Source organism: Petaurus breviceps, unplaced genomic scaffold (assembly GCF_028583685.1).
Source record: "Petaurus breviceps papuanus isolate PSGF00001 unplaced genomic scaffold, PetGlider_PUasm1.0 90760, whole genome shotgun sequence".
Taxonomy (NCBI): domain Eukaryota; kingdom Metazoa; phylum Chordata; class Mammalia; order Diprotodontia; family Petauridae; genus Petaurus; species Petaurus breviceps.
Window position 1 is genome coordinate 1,976,564 of NW_027187338.1, and position 18,451 is coordinate 1,995,014.

The 18,451-nt window shown below is 46.8% G+C and overlaps 2 protein-coding genes across 3 annotated transcripts; both read left to right on the top strand.

Annotated features, from left to right (window-relative positions):
• The first annotated feature begins 4,388 nt into the window (after nucleotides 1-4,388).
• On the top strand, nucleotides 4,389-10,541 carry GJB5 (gap junction protein beta 5). 2 transcript variants are annotated; one of them, XM_069067884.1, is made up of 3 exons: nucleotides 4,389-4,577; nucleotides 7,709-7,748; nucleotides 8,679-10,541. In XM_069067884.1, exon 3 carries the CDS (start codon nucleotides 8,703-8,705, stop codon nucleotides 9,489-9,491), a length of 789 nt encoding a protein of 262 aa, XP_068923985.1. In that variant the 5' UTR covers nucleotides 4,389-4,577; nucleotides 7,709-7,748; nucleotides 8,679-8,702; the 3' UTR covers nucleotides 9,492-10,541. The 2 variants fall into 2 exon arrangements, with proteins under 2 accessions (XP_068923985.1, XP_068923984.1); XM_069067883.1 differs by lacking the exon at nucleotides 7,709-7,748.
• Nucleotides 10,542-11,833: 1,292 nt separating this feature from the next.
• On the top strand, nucleotides 11,834-16,657 carry GJB4 (gap junction protein beta 4). Its single transcript, XM_069067882.1, has 2 exons — nucleotides 11,834-12,137; nucleotides 13,996-16,657. The coding sequence occupies exon 2, from the start codon at nucleotides 14,048-14,050 to the stop codon at nucleotides 14,843-14,845; it is 798 nt and encodes a 265-aa protein (XP_068923983.1). The 5' UTR covers nucleotides 11,834-12,137; nucleotides 13,996-14,047; the 3' UTR covers nucleotides 14,846-16,657.
• The last annotated feature ends 1,794 nt before the right edge of the window (nucleotides 16,658-18,451 follow it).

Consider the following 18,451-nt stretch of genomic DNA (forward strand, 5'->3'; position numbering starts at 1 on the left):
AAGGAAGGAAGGAAGGAAGGAAGGAAGGAAGGAAGGAAGGAAGGAAGGAAGGAAGGAAGAGAGGGAGGGAGAGAGGGAGGGAGGAAGAGAATTTGAAAGGTCGAAATAAGAAGGGCCCATATTCCAAACATGGAAGACAACTTTCCAAGTGAAGGTCAGCAAAAGATAGTAAGTCAAATCTGGGACCAACTATAGTAAAGAGGTCCATTTTGACTGGAGCCTAGAGTGGGTGAAGCAATATAATATGAAATAAGACTGGAGAAGCAGGTTGGAGCCAAACTGTGGAGGGCCTTCCAAAATCCAGGGCAAGGAACTTGCATTGTATCCTAGAGATAATAGGTGCTGAATATTTCTAAGTAGGGGAGCGTTATGGTTCAATCTGTACCATAGAAAAATAATTTTGGCGATTGAGTGGAGGATGGATTAGAGAAGAGAGAAACTGAAGATAAGGGAGAAAATTAAGAGACAATTACAATAGTACAGTGAGTGGGGACAAGGGCCTGAACTAGAGAGGGTGTCTGTATAGGGAGGGGATGAAAGACAGAGAAAAGTCTAGGTTAACTCCAAATATGCAGACTTGAGCAATAATGCTGAAGGAAAGATGCTCACATCCTCCCCAGAAATAGGTTTGTAGGAGAAGCAGGTTTAGGAGGGAAGCTGGGCAAGGCTGGATATGTACATCTGAGAAACATCTGGGTAGTGCTTCCTCTCTCTTCTCAGAAGCTGGCATTCATGATGGGAGGCACTGGTACCATTCGCCTTTCTTTCTAGATTTTTGGAGGAGCAGCCCCAAGCAATTTAGATGATATGGCCCAGCTGCCCCTGACATAGAGCTAATCAGAGAAAGAGAGAGAGGGCGAGGCGTTCCCTCAAATCCCAAGACTGAGGTGGGAGATGGTGTGTTCACACAAGCAGCACCCAAAAGCTGGAGCTGAGAAGAATCAAGAGCTTTTACATAAATATCACTGGATTGAAGACCTCTTGTGCTGTGCAAAAAGGGTTTCCCACAGTCCCATAAGAGGGGGCCAGCTACAAAAGAAGGCTTAAAATAAGGTGGGAGCATCATTTTTGAAGCAGTCTGAAATATTCTCAGAGTTGTAAGCTCAGAGGGATGACTGCTACCTCAAGTTCTAGAAGTAACCATGAGGTTGGAATTTTAACATTATCACTCACAAGCCCTCACTGGGGTATTTATCATTAAGAGTCGCCTGTAGACTTAGTTAGCTTCTAGCAAAGGCATTTACTAATGTTTTAACAAAGAACAGGTGGCATGGACCATTGCCCCCAGAAAGTCTAGGGTACACTCTTTCGCAAATACACAGAGCATCCATGAAAAGATGGGACTCAAACTCAAGAGCACAAAGGTAATGGGGCACAGTTGAGTCAATAGCCAGCGCTTCTCCCTACCATGATAGTTCATGCTCCCTGAAACTATGGCCTTCCTCATGGGATTGTCTTTCCATAATCTGTGTCTGTCCTTGTGTATCTCTACTCCCAGCAAGTATATTGTCTCCTACTGCTCCAATGTCTCCAAAAATACAGTCAATGAAAGTGGAGGAGGGGGAAGGAAATCCACAAAAATGACTCTCTCTCTCTCTCTCTCTCTCTCTCTCTCTCTCTCTCTCTCTCTCTCTCTCTCTCTCTCTCTCTCTCTCTCTCTCTCTCTCCATCTGAACTCTATCTTCCAACTTCTAAAGTGACTTACTGGTTTCATATTTTTCCTTTTTTTTGGAGGGAGGAAGTCAGGGCAATTGGGGTTAAGTGACTTGCCCGAGGTCACACGGTTAGTATGTGTGTAAAGTGTCTGAGGCTGGATTTGACTCCAGGGCCGGTGCTCTATTCACTGTGCCACCCAGCCGCCCCAAACTTACTGTTTTTATACATAGGCCCAAGAGGTATAACATCCTCTCAGTCAATCACAACATGTTTCCTTCTATAGCATTGTGCTTACCTACTGTGTGCCTGGGCACTGTGCCAACTCTGTGAATATAAAAAAGGGTAAAGCTTACCTTAATTGTGGTAGGAGAGTCTCTTAACACCTACTTTACACTTTGTGACGACATTAATCGAGGCACAGAGGGACCCTTTTTATGACACTGGGTACGGAAAGACGTGACGGATGGGACTGTTACCATCAAGAGATGGATGGCATGTTTCATCATGAGTCCCCTGGCAAAGTGGCGGTCCTTAGGACTTACAGAGTTACTTGTCTTAACGATGTTGTCCTTCTTGTGTAAGTTATTCTCCTGATTCTGTTCCATTCACTCTGTATCCGTTCATACAAGCCTTCCCAAACTTCTCTGAAACTTCCTTTCACCATTTTCCTACTGTGCGATTCCATTATGTTCATAATTAGCCATTCCCTGTAACTTTTCCAGTCTTCCTATATCTTAAACCACTCTCCTCCCATGAACTCTTCGACCCCGTGACACTGGCCTCATTGTTGTTCCTCAAACTAGACAGACACTCCATCTCTGGGCTCCAGGCATTTTCACTGGCTGTCCCCATGCCTGGAATGCTCTTCCTCCTTAGCTCCGCCTCCTGGCTTCCCTTGATTCCTTCAAGTCTTGGCCAAAATCTTCCCTTCTCCAAAGGCTTATTCCCCTTATTTAGACTGCCTTCTCTCTACTGATTCTTTCCAACTTATCCTTCATCTAGCTTGTTTGTACCTGATTATTTGTGTGTTGTCTCCCTTCTTAGACTATTAACTTCTTGAGAGCTGGAGCCATTTTTTAACATTTCTTTTTTTTTTTTAGGGCAATTGGGGTTAAGTGACTTGCCCAAGGTCACACAGCTAGTTTTTGTGTTTAAGTGTCTGAGGCAGGATTTGAACTCAGGTCCTCCTGACTCCAGGGCTGGTGCTCTATTCACTGCACCACCTAGCCACCCCCAGAGCATGCCCATTTTAGTAACTTTGGGAGAATATTTCCAAGTAGAAAGACTGTACCAATTCACAGTTCCACCAACTGAGCATTAGCAGGCCTGTTGTCCTACAGCCCCTCCAACATGGGTCACTTTCCCTTTTTGTCAGCTTTGCCAATCAGATAACATAAGGTAGAATCCCTTATGTCAATTTTCTTTGAAGGATAATTAACAATGAAAGACATACCTCAGGTCTAGAAAAGGGGAAATATTGCCCCCTTTTGTCTACTGGTGAAGCAGTTGGGGTTATGTGACTTGCCCAGGGTCACACAGCTAGTGAGTGTCAAGTGTCTGAGGCCCAATTTGAACTCAGGTCCTTCTGACTTCAGGGCCAGTGCTCTATCCACTGTACCACCTAGCTATCCTCCTGTCCCATTTGTCAAAAAATGAAAGAGAGTGGCATCTGAAAACTATAGGCCTGTGAACTATATTTCTGCTCCCTGCAAAATTCTAAAATTCTATTATTATTAAAGGGAGGATTAGTAAGCAACAGGGGAGGGGGGAGCAATGATCAGAAAGCATATCAGAAATATGGAATTGTCAAGAATAGGTCACACCAAACTAACCTCATTTCCTTTTTTTCTTTTTTCTTTTTTTGATTGGACCTATGATTTCCAGGGCTGGGGTGGGGGGGTGGGAATTCCAACCATCCATTTTTACTAAAATTCTAGTCCAAGCCTCACTCCTTTTGGAGCCTGGAGCCTCACAGTACTTCAGTGCCTGACTGCCCTTCTCCCCAGTCCTAGCTAGTGCTCTTAAGCTCTCCTCCCATCTCCTGAAGTGGTCCAGGCTTCAGACTATCCATGATGCCTATGAGTCAAATTTAGACAACCAGTGTAGACACACATACCTCACATGGGCATGCACACTCATCTTACACTAAAATGTGGCCCTGGAATTCAATACAATCCTCCAGGTATGATCTGACCCTGGAAGAGGACAATGGCACTGTCATCTCCCTCATTCAGGACACTATCCCTCTCTTAATGCAGACTAATACAGAATTAACTTTTTTTTTTTACTGCTGATTCTCATATTATCTTTGTCATCCCCTAAGATCCCCAGATCTTTTTCTCTGGGAATTCCCTAGCACAGTGGAGCGAACATCTGGTTGTCCCACCTGCAGCTCTAAGCCCCTTCCCCGACTACCACCTGTCATCCACTAAGACGCCCCAGATCTTTTTTCTTCAAGTTATCGTTTATCTGGGTATTCCCTAACACGGTGGAGAAAAGAACATCTGATTGTCCCACTTCTAGTTCTAGGTTCCTTGCCCAACTACCACCCTCTGTCCCCTAGTTTTGAAATCTGACAACAGAGGCCTGACTCCATGCCCCAGACCTCTACTTGTCCTCAGTGGTGTTCTCCTCATGCTGCCTAAGCACCATAGGTCACAGTCCCAATTAGAAAGAGAGCAGACTCAGCTAAGGTTAAGGCTAAGGCAAAAGTCAGCAGCCAATGAAAAGCACAGTGATCTGAAGGGCCCCACCTCTGACACAGGCACACCCAAGCAGTCTTCTCTTTCCTAGGGAAAATGATTTCTCCTTAACTGGAGATGAGTTTTAGCTACACTTTCTTTGGCCAGCTGTGGGAAAAGCAGTCCCTTGGGGATCCCTGCTGAAGGAGGAGTCAGGCCAGCAGCAGGCCAGCCCACCAGGTAAGTCAGTCTCTCTCTCTAGCTCCTGGGTTCCCAGTTCTCCAGGCCCCAGATCCAGATGTGAGATTCTCCAGACAGCTGGCAAATAGAGAATTTCAGGGACTGACATAAAAGCCAGAGACAAGAAGGGGATCACCTAATTCAGGACCAACCTGATACCTGGGAAAATGGGTCCAGGGGCTCCTGATCTGGTTTACCGGGGCTGGAGTCAAAAACCCTGTGAGGGGGCGACTGGCAGATGATGCCATCTACATGAAGCATCTCAAAGACCAAATGGCTCAGAATGGAGCCCCCGCTGGGATATACACTCTGACACCCCCTCCCCAAAAGCTGCAGGGCCAGCCCCTTCCCCATCCCCGTGGAGAGGGCGAGTAGAGACGTGAGTGACTTGGTAGCTGGAATCCAGATGCCAGAGCTGGGTGGGACCTGTTCTGCTGGCTCAGTCTGGGCCTGCCCAGTGGAACCTCTTGCCTAGTATATCTGCAGACTGTTTTACTCCAGGAAGCTGGGCTTCACTGAGCTAGGAACCCTGCAGGCATGGGAGGGAGCAGGGAAAAGAAGGCAGAGCAGGGCTTCCCAGGGTGTCCCTTCAGGAACCCCATAAGGAGTTTCCTCTCTCTTGGCTTCCCCCCAAAACCCTTTAAACAGAACTAAACTAGCAGAACCTGGGGTAGAAAGTACCCCTCTTCTAATTCATAATAGTAGCTGATATTTATATAACATTTTAAGGATTGCAAAAAACTTTATATATATTATCTCATTTAATCCTCATAACACTCCTAGGAAGTAGATAGATGCTATTATTATCCCATTTTACAGATGAGGAAACTGAGGTTCGTCCAAGGTTTGAAGTGACTTGTCCAGGGTTCACCCAGGCAGTAAAAGGTCTGAGGTAGGATTCAAACTCAGGCCTGCCTAACAAAGTGCCACATCCATTCCACCTAATCCTCAAATCAAAGATTGGCCCCAAACCCAGCTCTTCTTTTTTTTTTCCCTTTTTGGAGGGAAGGCAGGGCAATTGAGGTTAAGTGACTTGCCCAAGGTCATAAGACTAGATTTTTTTGTTAAGTGTCCGAGGTCAGATTTGAACTCAGGTCCTCCTGATTCCAGGGCCAGTGCTCTATTCACCTAGCCACCCCCCAAACCCCATTCTTAAATGAGCTGTTGCTCCATCCTGGAAGACAAGATAATTCGGAATGCTTTGCTTCACCTTTCACTTCTGTCTGGCCATTGTTCACCTCAAGGCTGATTGGATTCAAAGGGCCACATTTGAGGACCTAGAGGGCCACATGTGCCTCGAGGTCAAAGGTTCCCCTCCCCCTGAACAATCCAAGAAGGCTTCTTGGCAGAAAGGACCTCGGGTCACAATTCAGTTCAGTTCAGCAAACCTCTGTTTAGTAACCCAGGACCCTGCTCTGGGGAAAGTATAAAGCCTTGTTCAATGTCCTCCATCCCCTTCCCACCCAAGGAGATTATATTTTAGGGTGGGTGTGGGTAATAATAACTGACACTTACATAGTTCATTAAAGTTTACAAAGCACTTTATTTTCTCCTTGGAACCTCCCAAGAGGCAGCTAATTAAACCCTCATTTCAATAGCTGAAGAAACAGTCTCAGAAAGGCAGAGATTAGCTTAGGAACTCATGGCAGATAAGTGGCAGAGTCAATATTTGAAGCCACATCTTTCTAACTCTGGGCCACCATATCATTCTGCCCACTAGTAAACGAGGATGCCCTGCTGCTGAGACAGGATTCAAGCGGGAAGAGCTTGAGATTTAGTCAAGACCCCCTCATTTGGCAGATGAGGAAACTGTGCCCAGGAAAGCAGCATCCCAGAGTGGGAAAAAAGTGCATTTCAATTCATGTCAATTCAATGAACACTTATGAAGAACTTACAATGTGTTTTGCACATATTGGGATCCCAAGAGGTGGTTCAGTGGATAGAGTACACTTGGACTGAGGAAGACCTGAGTTCAAATCCAGCTTCAGACACTTAGTAGCTGTGTCACCTTAGGCAAATCATTTAACCTCTTTTTGCCTCAGTTTCCTCATCTGTAAAATGAGCTGGAGAAGCAAATGGTAAACCACCCCAGTATCTTTGTCAAAAGAACCCCAAATTGGGTCATGAAGCATCAGACACCACTGAAAAATGACTGAACAATACCCTCTCAAGGCTGACTCAAGAATCAAATGACATGATTTGTAAAGCCTCTTGCAGAACTAAAAGTGCTATATAAATTGCAGCCATTATCATTGCAAAGACAAAAAAGTAGTCCTGACCTTTAGGAAGCTTACAATCTCCTGGGAAGGGATGCAACGCTCTCACACAGTTAGGTAACATCCAAAGTAAAATAAAGATGGTCATCACCAATAACTCCAAGAACCAGGAAGGGCTTCATGTAGGAGGCAGCATCTGTTTTGAAGGAAGCTGGAGATTCTACAAGACAATAAGGAGGAATTGCATTCCACTTGTGCCAACCACTCAGGGAGTCCCAGCTTGGAAACCAAGTGTCTGCATTGGGTCTGAGCTTCTCATCTGTAAAATGGGAATGATGATACCTTCAATGCCTACTCCTCCGCTCCCTTCCCCTCCCCCCACGGTTGTTGTGAGGGAAGTAATTTGTAAGCCTTAAAGGGCTGCATAAATGGTCATTATTATTAGTGATCTGCCCTAGGTTGGTAAAGTCCTCTGGAAGAGAGTGGGAGTCTAATTGGAGCCCTCTAATTGGAAACTCTTTTCACTAATATCTCACCCGGCTGGCACCCAGAACTGTTGTTCTTATTTAGCTGTTCCAGTCATAACCAGCTCTTCGTGACCTCTTTTGGGGTTTTCTTGGCAAAGTTGGAGTGGTTTGCTATTTCCTTCTCTAGCTTATTTGGCAGATGAGGAAACTGAGGCAAACAGGTAGTGACTTGCCCAGGGTCACACTGCTAGTGTCTGAGGCTAGATTTGAACTCAGGAAGATGAGTCTTCCTGACTCCAAGCATAGCGCTCTGTCCAGTTCGACACTTAGCTCCCTTGTGGGCAATAATAACAACAATTCCCATCTCAGTAGCAATTTAGGATTTATAAAGATTTGTGATTAGCCTCACCTTGTGAGGTGGTAAGTAGTATAACTTTCCATTTTTCAGATGAGGAAACTAAGGCTGAGACAGAGGAAAGACAGATCTGGTGAGTTTTCTATCTGTATCGGAAAGAAGCATCATCAATTTTAGGACTATAGACCTTAGACGTTATCTAGTCCAACCCCTTCATTTTACAGAGGAGGAAACTGAGGCCCAGAGAGGGAAGTCACCCAAGGAGTAAATGACAGAGTCCAGACCTGAAGCTAGGTTCTCTTGACTCTAAATTCCAGTCTTTCTGCCATATAACATTTCTGGCATTAAGTTCTGTTAGGCCCTTGACCATACCTAGTATCTGATCCCTAGACTAGGCTATAAAATGAGTAGGGCAGTCTGAGTCAGAGCAAGCCTCTGTATGTGAAAAGCAGGTATGCCTCACTCTACACAATAGTTAAGTTCCTTAATCCTACTTTGGATTTCTATAAACAGTCATTGTAAAAGTAATAAAACTAATTACTTGAAGAAATCACATAGTAATTATTTTAAAGTGAACAATCATATTGTCCCCCCCATTTCTCTTTATCAGAATTTTCATTATTTGAGCTTGTTTTAAGTGAGGTCTATGTGTGTGCGGCATCCCCTCCTCCCTTCCTGGGGTCTCCCTAGGTGAGATGCCTCTCCCTAAAGTTGACAGCACTCTGCCAGGTAGTTGATAAAAGTACTAACGGATCACATCAATTTGCGGCTGCAAGGTTACAAAGCACTTTCATCACAGCAACCTGGTGAAGTAAGCAATAGGAATATTATTATCCCCATTTTACAGATTAAGAAAACTGAGGCTCAAAGAGAGTAAATGTTAGAGCTAGGATTTGAAGCCAGGTCTCCCGACTCCAGGTCCCACGCCCTTTCCCTTCACTGAGGGGCGGCTGCTGCCCCCTTTCGAAAAGAACAGACAATTCCAAGCCCCTCACCTGGCCCCATCCCTGCAACGACCCAACCCATACCCTCCTTGGTCAATTCCCATCTTGTTTCCCTGCAGCGGCAGCCGCGTTACTGAGGGACAATGAACTGGGGAATCTTCGAGGGACTGCTGAGCGGGGTCAACAAATATTCTACAGCTTTCGGCCGCATCTGGCTGTCCTTGGTCTTCATCTTTCGCGTGCTGGTCTACCTGGTGACCGCTGAGAAGGTGTGGAGTGACGACCACAAGGATTTCGACTGCAACACGCGCCAGCCAGGCTGCTCCAACGTCTGCTACGACCAGTTCTTCCCCGTCTCCCACGTCCGCCTGTGGGCCCTGCAGCTCATCCTGGTCACCTGCCCCTCGTTGCTCGTGGTCATGCATGTGGCCTACCGGGAGACCCGGGAACGGAGACACCTGGAGAAGGTGGGCGAAGGCGGTGGGCGCCTCTACCCGAACCCAGGCAAGAAGCGCGGAGGCCTCTGGTGGACCTACGTCTGCAGTTTGGTCTTCAAGGCCGGCGTGGACTCGGCATTCCTCTACGTGTTCTACCGTTTCTACCGAAACTACATGCTCCCGCACGTGGTTCTTTGCAGCGAGGACCCCTGCCCCCATACCGTAGACTGCTTCATCTCCAAGCCCACGGAGAAGAACATCTTCACCCTCTTCATGGTATCTACAGCCATCATCTGCATCTTGCTCAACTTGGTAGAGCTGGGTTACTTGATCAGCAAGAGGTGCTGGGAGTGCCGGAGGGGAGGAAGAAGGGATACCAAGAAGGACCTGCTGTCTGGGGGTGACCTCATCTTTCTGGGCACAGACCCCAAGCCACCTCTTCTGCCCTTTTCTCCTGATTCTCCCCGAGCCCAGGTGAAGAAAACCATGGTATAAAGAGCTGCCTGCACAAGAAAACCACACGCCCTGGTGGGCATCACGCAGCACTGGGCACAGAATCAAAAGGGTAGGACACTGAGTGAAGACCAAGGACCAGTCTGATGTGGACCCAAGGCTCCCTGTGTGGGTGCCATAAATTCCTTTGGGTGGGAAGACGCTCACTGGTTCATTTAGAAAGGCTGCACTCAGTGCCTCCTGTAAAGAAGGCATCACAGATAGGGGGAAGGATGAGGACCTGGGCAATGGCGACATTCTGCAAAGTCTTCCCATCAGGAAGTCCTTTGGGGGGATCAAGCCTCCATCCCCACTGCGCCATCCCATTGCAGTGTTAGCCTATGGTGTTACATCCAACGGAAAATAGAGCAGTTGGACCCACCCTTTCTGCCATTATGGGACGGGACACGGGTACCATCACGTGCTCCCACAGCCTTCACAGTCACATATCCCTCCACCCTTTATCCCCATGGAACAAGCCCCACCAAGGCTCCCTCAGCTTGTTCCCAGAAAGGAGGAAGTCAGACTTGAGTCTGGTCACATTCCAGCTGGAGTCATTCCCTTCCACCTCGCAAAATTCCTTCTATCCAGCGATGTGGAGTGGATGCCTCAGTGCCCTGCCCTAACCCCCCCCCTCCCCGCCCCAAGCTTCACCTGCCCTGGGGACAATTAGTGCCCTATCCTACCCCGCAGGTGCTGGCTGTTCTAGTGAATCATTGAATATCAGAGCCGGAAGGGACCTGAAAGATAAAGGAGCCCAACCCTAGTTCCGATCCTTCCTCCACCCCCCACATGCACCTCACCGACTTCCATAAGCCTCGTTAGAGGCAGGGCGAGAAGATGGACCTCCTCAGACCGCGATGCTCCAGGGTTCCCCAGTCATTAGTTTCCTAATTATGAACTCTCTGCTTTTTCTCTTTCCTAATAAATAAACTGCTTGAATTTGGAACTCAAATTTTTTAAAGTTAATGTTTGTTTACATGTAATTGAGGAAAACAAAAATTAAACGTTAAAAAATAAAATAAAATACTGCTTGGTAGCTGCATGCACTGATCCACTGAGGTGTGCTTGAAGGGAAAGGATGAGGCGGTGGGTTAAGGTGGAGGAATGAAACAATGTAAGCCTATAAGCAAACCCTATCTCAAGCTCCCTCCCTGGAAGGAAAGGAGGACTGAGCTAGAATCTGAGAGTCCCAACTGGACCGTACTCACAAAATTCCGGAATTCGACAGTCAGAAGGCTCTTTAGAGACCACCTGGTCTAAGCCCCTCATTTTAGGGATGAGGAAAATGAGGCTTAGATCTGAGAAGAGACTTGACCAAGGGCACTCAGCAAGATAGCCTCAAAGTCAAGACCAGAATCTGGGTCTTTTGACTCCAAATCAAAGGCTCATTCCATTGTCCTATGTAACATTTCCTCTTAACACCCTGAAACTTTTCCCTGAGCCTTCCAGCACTCTGACTGGGAGGATAGCCCTCTCCAGTCTCTCCCAAGACGACTGCTCACTCCCCTCACTTTGCTCAGCCCCAATCGCCTTTCAAAACACCAAAATAAGTGGATCTTAAAATATAGTTTAGGAACCAATTGGGAAAGGGTGAAAGTATTTTGTCACTTTGTTAGGAAGGATGCCAAGTTGTGGGACCCCCTGGGCACTCTAGTCTCCTCATAGGATATATTAGATTAAACCTGGACTAATTCTCATGTGAAACGTCCCCAGAACCACCATCCTGACTACGAGACAGAGCAATTATGTCTGGTGACTTGTTCGAAATCTCCCAGATCCCAAGCAACCCGGGGAGGATTTGGACCCAGGTCCCTAGAATGCAGAGTAGTGCTCTTTCTTCTCTGCCATAATTACCTGCCACTTCTAAATGCATGTTTCTAGTGGCTAAAACAGTCCCATTACCCACTTTCCATCCCACCCTCAAGCAAGGAAAATCTGTGAATTCCAATTCCCAGTAACTGCAGTGATAATTATAATCACAATAGTTCACATTTAAGTATTGTTTTAGGTTTACAAAACACTTTCCACACAGCAGTCCCGTAACGAAAGTGTTAATATCCCTATCGGATGGATGAGAAGGAAACTGAGGCTCAGAGATTTGCCCAAGGTCACACAGCGAATACACATTCTAACCGATGAACAGTCGGAGAAAACGTGAGCGGTTGGAGGTTGGAATACCGACACCAGGCAGTGATCTTGCTGAAATGACTTGAATTCCCCTCTACTGGCTCTTCCCTGCCCTGGGGGCCAAGGCAAACTTTAAAGTTAATCGAAACCGATAGAGAGGAAACCTAGCCCAGCGCCCCTGGAGTCCCATTGCATCGGAAAGTCCCCGCCCCTCCCTGCCTACCAGACCGCCTTGGGAGCAGGAGCGGAGCAGAGCAAAGTAAAGCCCCAGTGTTTGCTCTGTCTCCGTGCCCATATTGCCTGCCCATCCACCCACTGGCCCGACTAGGTGTCTTGGCTCATTGGTCCTGGATGCTCCGCCCAGCGGGTGATGTGCCTGAGTGGGACAAAAGCTTAAGGGAGGCCCTTGGGCAGAGACAGGAGACCTCAGGGGTGGTTCTCACTCCAGCTGCAGCTCCGGGTTTGGGCTCTGAGGCTTCGAGAAATGGGCCAGAGGACAACCTGCTGGGCCCAGAACAGGTGAGACAGCCCAATGTGGGGAAGACAGACGCCAGAAGCCAAGGCCAGGGCTGGGGGGAGGACTGAGACTAAGGGCTACCAATTAGGAAGAGGGGCTACCAATTAGGAAGAGGAGCTACCCAGGAGCAGGGGCAATATGGGGATGGGGATGGGGATGGGACCAGAGGCGGAGGATCGGGACCAGGGTAAACAGTAAAAGTCGAAGAGCTTGGGCTTGAACCACCAGAGGTTCGGGAGGCACCTGGCAAATACAGGAGTTTAGCCCATTTAGAGAGCGAAAAGAGCTCCGTCTCCAGCCTTCCTCAAACATGCTTCCCATCCTCTGGGCAGAGGTCACCTTGGCACATACCTTCAGCTCCTTCCCCCTTGTCTGGCAGTTCTGGAGATGGGGTGAGGACAATAGAAAGCGATGATTTCAGAACCAGGACTCAAATGTGAATCTAGGACCTGGGCAGCAAAACCAGTCGAATCCATCATAGATTCACAGTATGTAGAGTGGGAAGGGACCTTTAAAAAAAAAAATCCAATCTAATCCCTTCCTTTTGTACACAAGGAAACCAAGGTCTAGAGAGGTAGTGACCCGAAGGAAATGCTAGGCACAAGGGAGGGTCTTGAGAAAAAATAAATGGGGAGAGAAATGGAAGGGAGCCCCTTAACTCAAGGCTGGCCTCATCTCAGCAGCAATTCCAGAGCATAGTTCCCAGCCCAGGAGCATTGTTGTTCAGTCATATTCAACTCTTCTTGACCCCAGTTAGGGTTTTCTTGGCAAAGATACTGCCAGCTCATTTTACTGATGAGGAAACTGAAGCAAGTAGGGTTAAGTGACTTGCCCAGGGTCACACAGCTAGTAAGTGCCGCAAGACTGAATTTGAACTTAGGTCTTCCTGACTCCAGGCCTGGCATTCTATCTACTGTGCTACCTAACTGCCTAGAAAATGAAAAGGAATAGAGTCGTGGGAGTCGTGGAAAATACAGAAATCCCTTCCTTTTGGCCTGGGATGTACTAGGGAGTTGTTGGAAGTGGAAGAGAAAGCAGTTTATTCTTTTTGTTCATGTTCTTTGGGTCTCACAGATGTTCTTAATTGTTTTGCATGTCATAGAACCCTGGCCCAGTGTGGTGAAGCCTATGGATCCCTTCTTACAATCATACTGTTGCTTTAAATTCAGAATGGAAGGAAATATTAAATATCATTTAGAAGTTAGTGGAAAATTAAGATGTCACTTTTCCCATCCAAGTTCTTAAGCCCCAGGATATGTATCTAGGGACCCCAAGTTAAGAACTCTTGGACCAATGTGACTCTGTGGGCCTAGAGCCCTCACAAGAAAGGGGTGGGGAACCTGCAGTCTTGAAGTCTTTGCCCTCTAGCTCCTCAAATGTGGCCCTTTGACTGAATCCAAATTCCACAGAACAAATCTTTTTATTAAGGGGGTATGGGAGTTAATCATTGGGGATGGGGGGGAGATATTAGGGGAGCAAGAACTGATTGTAAAAATTCATTAAACACCTACTATGTGCCAGGTACCCTTGTGCTAAGTGCTGGGGATACAAATATGAAAATGAAAGACAGACCTTGTCCTTGAAGAGTGAATGCAGGAGACAATACACAGCAAGGAAGCTGAAGGGAAAGGGAAAGGAGGGGGAAGGAATTTTCATAGTCATAAAAAGAGTCTAAAGGTGCCTGGAATCTCCCTGCCTTTGCTCGGCCCCAAAGCAGGGAATAATCTTACTATCTTTCTTTGTCAGTTGGGTGGGCTAAGAGGTTGAGATATATTTTTATGATAGCCGAATTTGAATCATCCAGGATATCCTGCTGACTTAGGAGTAGATGGGACTAAAGTGTGGCTACTTCCATGTTAGGTGATTCAAGGGACAAGCATCTCCTGCAGCCTGTGTCAGTGACTTGGACAGAATGAACTGGGCATTCCTCCAGGGGCTCCTGAGTGGGGTTAACAAGTATTCAACCATTCTTGGCCGAGTCTGGCTGTCGGTGGTACTGATATTTCGAGTGCTGGTGTATGTAGTAGCAGCAGAGGAAGTATGGGACGACGACCACAAGGATTTCGACTGCAACACTCGCCAGCCAGGCTGCTCCAACGTCTGCTACGACCACATCTTCCCCATCTCCCACGTCCGCCTATGGGCCCTGCAGCTCATCCTGGTCACCTGCCCCTCACTGCTCGTGGTCATGCATGTGGCCTACCGGGAGGAGAGGGAGCGAAGGCACCGAATGAAGAATGGTCCCCAGGCCCCACCCCTCTATGGGAACCCAGGAAAGAAGCGAGGAGGCCTCTGGTGGACCTACCTACTGAGCCTGATATTCAAGGCTGGAGTGGATGCTGGATTCCTATACATCTTCCATCGCCTCTATAAGAATTATGACATGCCCCGTGTAGTGCACTGCTCTGTGGACCCCTGCCCCAATGTGGTAGATTGCTTCATCTCCCGGCCCACGGAGAAGAAAATTTTTTCCTACTTCATGGTGGCCACAGCTGTTATCTGCATCCTGCTCAATCTGGGAGAGGTGTCCTACCTGATCTGTAAGAGATGCCAGGAGCTCCTAGGGCCACAAAACTCTAAACATAGGCAGCATCGGAAGCGTGGCCACCATGGCCCCTTGAGGTCTTTGCAGGATGCCTGTCCCCCTTATGCTCCCTCCCAGGCTTTGCAACAAGATGATCCCTCCAGGGAGGTCACATTGCCTTGTTGAAGTATCTCATTTCAAGCAAGAATGAAAAGACAGGACAGTCATAGAAAAAAACTTGGTTCTGGAGTTGGAAGAACTGAGTTCTTCTATGCCTTCTTCTAGTAGTGACTTTGGGCAAGTCCCCTCTCTAGTCCTAATTTATCATCTGTATAATGAGAAGGTTGGACTAGATTATATCTAAGGTTCCTTCCACCTCCAAACCTATGATCCTAAGATGTGATATTGACGGCATTATAAGTATCATGGTGGGCAGGGATGGATGGATGGATGGATGGATGGATGGATGGATGGATGGATGGATGGATGGATGGATGAGAGACTGAGCCATCATCCCTTCCTCTCTAGTCAGCTTGACCAGAGTCCCCTCACCTGAGGAAATGTGATCTTAAGTGAGCAGCAGACACTAATCTGCCACCAGCAGAAGAGCCCATCCAATAACCAAAAACCTCAGTTTCTGTGTCTCCCTCCCCTTGGGAACTTTCCCTTCCATGTGCCCCATGGGAGAAGCTAGTGGGGGTGGGGGTCACCATGAGGAGGTGAATAAACATTCAGGGGCTGGGTTTGGACCTCATGTGTATACACACTTACAAAAGGAGAAAATTCTGAATAAAAGTGTTTTATAAAGTACTTGGCAAACAGCCCTAGCCTTGGAAACCAAGTCAATGATACTCAAAGTAATTCACCCTTAGGCTCTAAGCAGGGGTGGGGAACCTTCGGACTTGAGGCTACATTTGGCCCTCTAGGTCTTCAAGTGTGGCCCTTTGACTGAATCCAAATTCCACAGAACAAATCCTTTTATTAAGGGGGGTAAACTCTAGGGATGCTCTAGGGGGTAAAGTCCTGGTGAATAGAGGGAAGGGGAGAAGACAAGGTGAGGATAACTTCCTTTAATTCAAGTCTCCATTTCTGGGTAGGGCTGCCTTGGGAAGCAATGGGGTTCCCCCACAATCACATACTGGATATCTTCAAGCAGAGACTGGATTGGGAACCACTTGCTGGGAAAGGGGATCCTAAACAGGGTCATTTGGACAAGATTACCTTTGAGGCCCTTCCAGCTCTGAGCTTCTATGGGAGAAACGTTGTCCCTTTTCTACGAAAGTTTTGGAGAGTCTGGATGATGTCATGAGCCTGAGATGGCCAAGCTGAGACTCCCCTTTGGTCCAAGGTGTGTCCCCTCTCAGGCCAGCAAAGGACAGAGAAGGTTGGGGATATCCCATCAGCTAGGGGACAGGTCCCAAATGGCTTTCTGGGCTTTAGCCAGAAATAGAGTTTGAAGAGGAGAAAATCTGGGAAAAGCCAAGCAGACAGACACCCAGACTCATAACCCCTTCCCTCTGCCCAGCTCACTACCCATCACAGGCTGAGACTTGCCTCACTTCAGATGACTCAGTCTTAAGGATGGAAAGGGGTACTTGGGCAGAGACCAAGCTGAAAGGAGAGGGAAAGGGAGGGAGAAAAGCAGGTCACATCCTGAGATCAGAGAACTATGGCTCCCCTGTAATTGGTTGTTTGTTTTCTTTAGTGGGGGTGGAGTGTGAAGGGAGATGGCAGGGAAAGAGGAATAAGGATAGAATTCTCAAAAGAAAAAAAATGAGAACAGAAGGAATCTCAACCAAGCAGGATAGCTTTGAAAGTTACATATTGTATTTACTATATAATTTAAAAGAAAAGAAAGCTCTACATAATAGAAATGAGTTTTTTATGTATAGTCTTTTCTTCCATTCTACAACAGTATGTAAAAATACTCATTTTATTTGGTTGTTGTTAAATTTATAATTATTTAAAAATAAAATAAAGATTAAAAAAAACAGGAAACAGTTCTTTTTGTCCAAAAACAGCTGTGCTGGGATGGAATGGAGGGGAGAAAGGAGTAGAAGGAGCCTAGGGAAAGGCAGTTTGGGGAATAGATCAGTGGCACCAGACATCTAATGACTTGTCCATAATTGAGCTGCTCATACCCCAAATAATTAGCATTGCTGGGTCCTGACCCAAGAAACCCCTCATGAACAAAATCTCAGAGTTGAAATGGACCTCAGAGGACATCCAGTCCAATTCATACCTAAAAAGGAATCCCTGCCCCACACCATCCCCAACAAATGGTCAACCATTAAAGACCTCATGGGACAGAGAACTCACTACTTCATTCCACTTATAAAAAGCTCCAATGTTTATCCCTTAAAATTTCTTTGAATCTTTACCACCACCACCACCACCTTATACAAGGATTATAACAATATCAGCAACTCACATATATAATGTTTTACAATGTATAAAGGGCTGTCCATTGAAAACAACTGGCAAGGCAGGTAGTTCAAGTAAGTAGTAGTATCCCCATTTTACATATGATGAAACCAAGGCTCTGAGAATCCAAGTGACTTGCCCATGGACATGCCTGGGGTGAGAGTCACTGGGCCTCTCATTAAAGAAGGGAGTGACAGTCCCTATCATATACCATTTTTCCCCACTTGAGAAGCTGGGGAATGATGCCACTGGAATCTTGGATTCATCCCCTGATGGAATGAATCTTGGATTCACCACCTTATGGAAAGTAAAGAGCTATTTGCACCAGTCTCTCTCTCTCTCTCTCTCTCTCTCTCTCTCTCTCTCTCTCTCACACACACACACACACACACACACACACACACACACACCTGAAGCTCCAGGGAAGATGTTTCCTTTTATTTAAAAGGAAAAAATTATATTTATTTATTTTGTTTTTAGGTCAGTTAAATTTTACCCAGTATCCTTCCCTTTTTCCCTTCCTAAAGAGTCATCCTTTATAACAAAGAATTTTTTTTAAAGGAAGAAAATGGGGGAGGGGTGAGCAAAACTCGGCAAAACCAATCAATATATATTTTTTAAATCTGACAATATGTGCAATGCTACACTCCCAGGGACCCCACCTCTCCAAAGTAATAGCAGAAGCATCTTCTCCCATCTCTTCTCAGGGGCCACCCTTGTGTTTTGTAACTTGAAAACTTCCTCTTTCATTGTGGTGTGATGGTTGTTCTGTCCATTTACAATGCTGTTGTTATCTTCTGTAGTTGTCTGGGCTCCAATTATTTTCCTGCATCAGTACACATTAATCTTTCCATGCTTCTCTGTGTCCACCATATTCATTATATGTTTCCTTTAAGCTTAAGGGCACTTGTCAAAGGGTATCTGCCCCTCCTGAATGAGGCACCAGTCTTAGATACTCCCTTTCTGGCCCAAACTCCCCACTTTGACCCAAGAGTGCCCTGAGGCATGGAGGAGGAAAGACTCTGGGCCTGCCTAGCGCTGTCTTTCTGCCTGAAAATATCCCCAGGAATCCCAAGGGTCCAGGATCTCTGTCCCAGGCCAAGGTGATGGAGCCTCAGAATTCAAAACACTGAATACGTGTTCAACCTTCCTCCCCCATACAGCTGCAGATGGCTGGTTCAGGCAGCTGCCCCAATTTCACACCCACTGATTACAAGCACACCCACCCCCAGATGACTTCTTGAATCAGGCCTCCTGTATAAGGCACACCTGAGCCCCTGCAAAGGGTGTGGCCAGGGCTGATTTATCCCCAATTATGCTGGGACCAAAGCTAAGAAGTGAGTGCTAACTTACTGAGGAACTGACAAA

Excerpts from the sequence above, each read along its gene's own strand:
- GJB5 (XM_069067884.1), top strand. The coding sequence starts at position 8,703 with ATGAACTGGGGAATCTTCGAGGGACTGCTGAGCGGGGTCAACAAATAT.
- GJB4 (XM_069067882.1), top strand. The coding sequence starts at position 14,048 with ATGAACTGGGCATTCCTCCAGGGGCTCCTGAGTGGGGTTAACAAGTAT.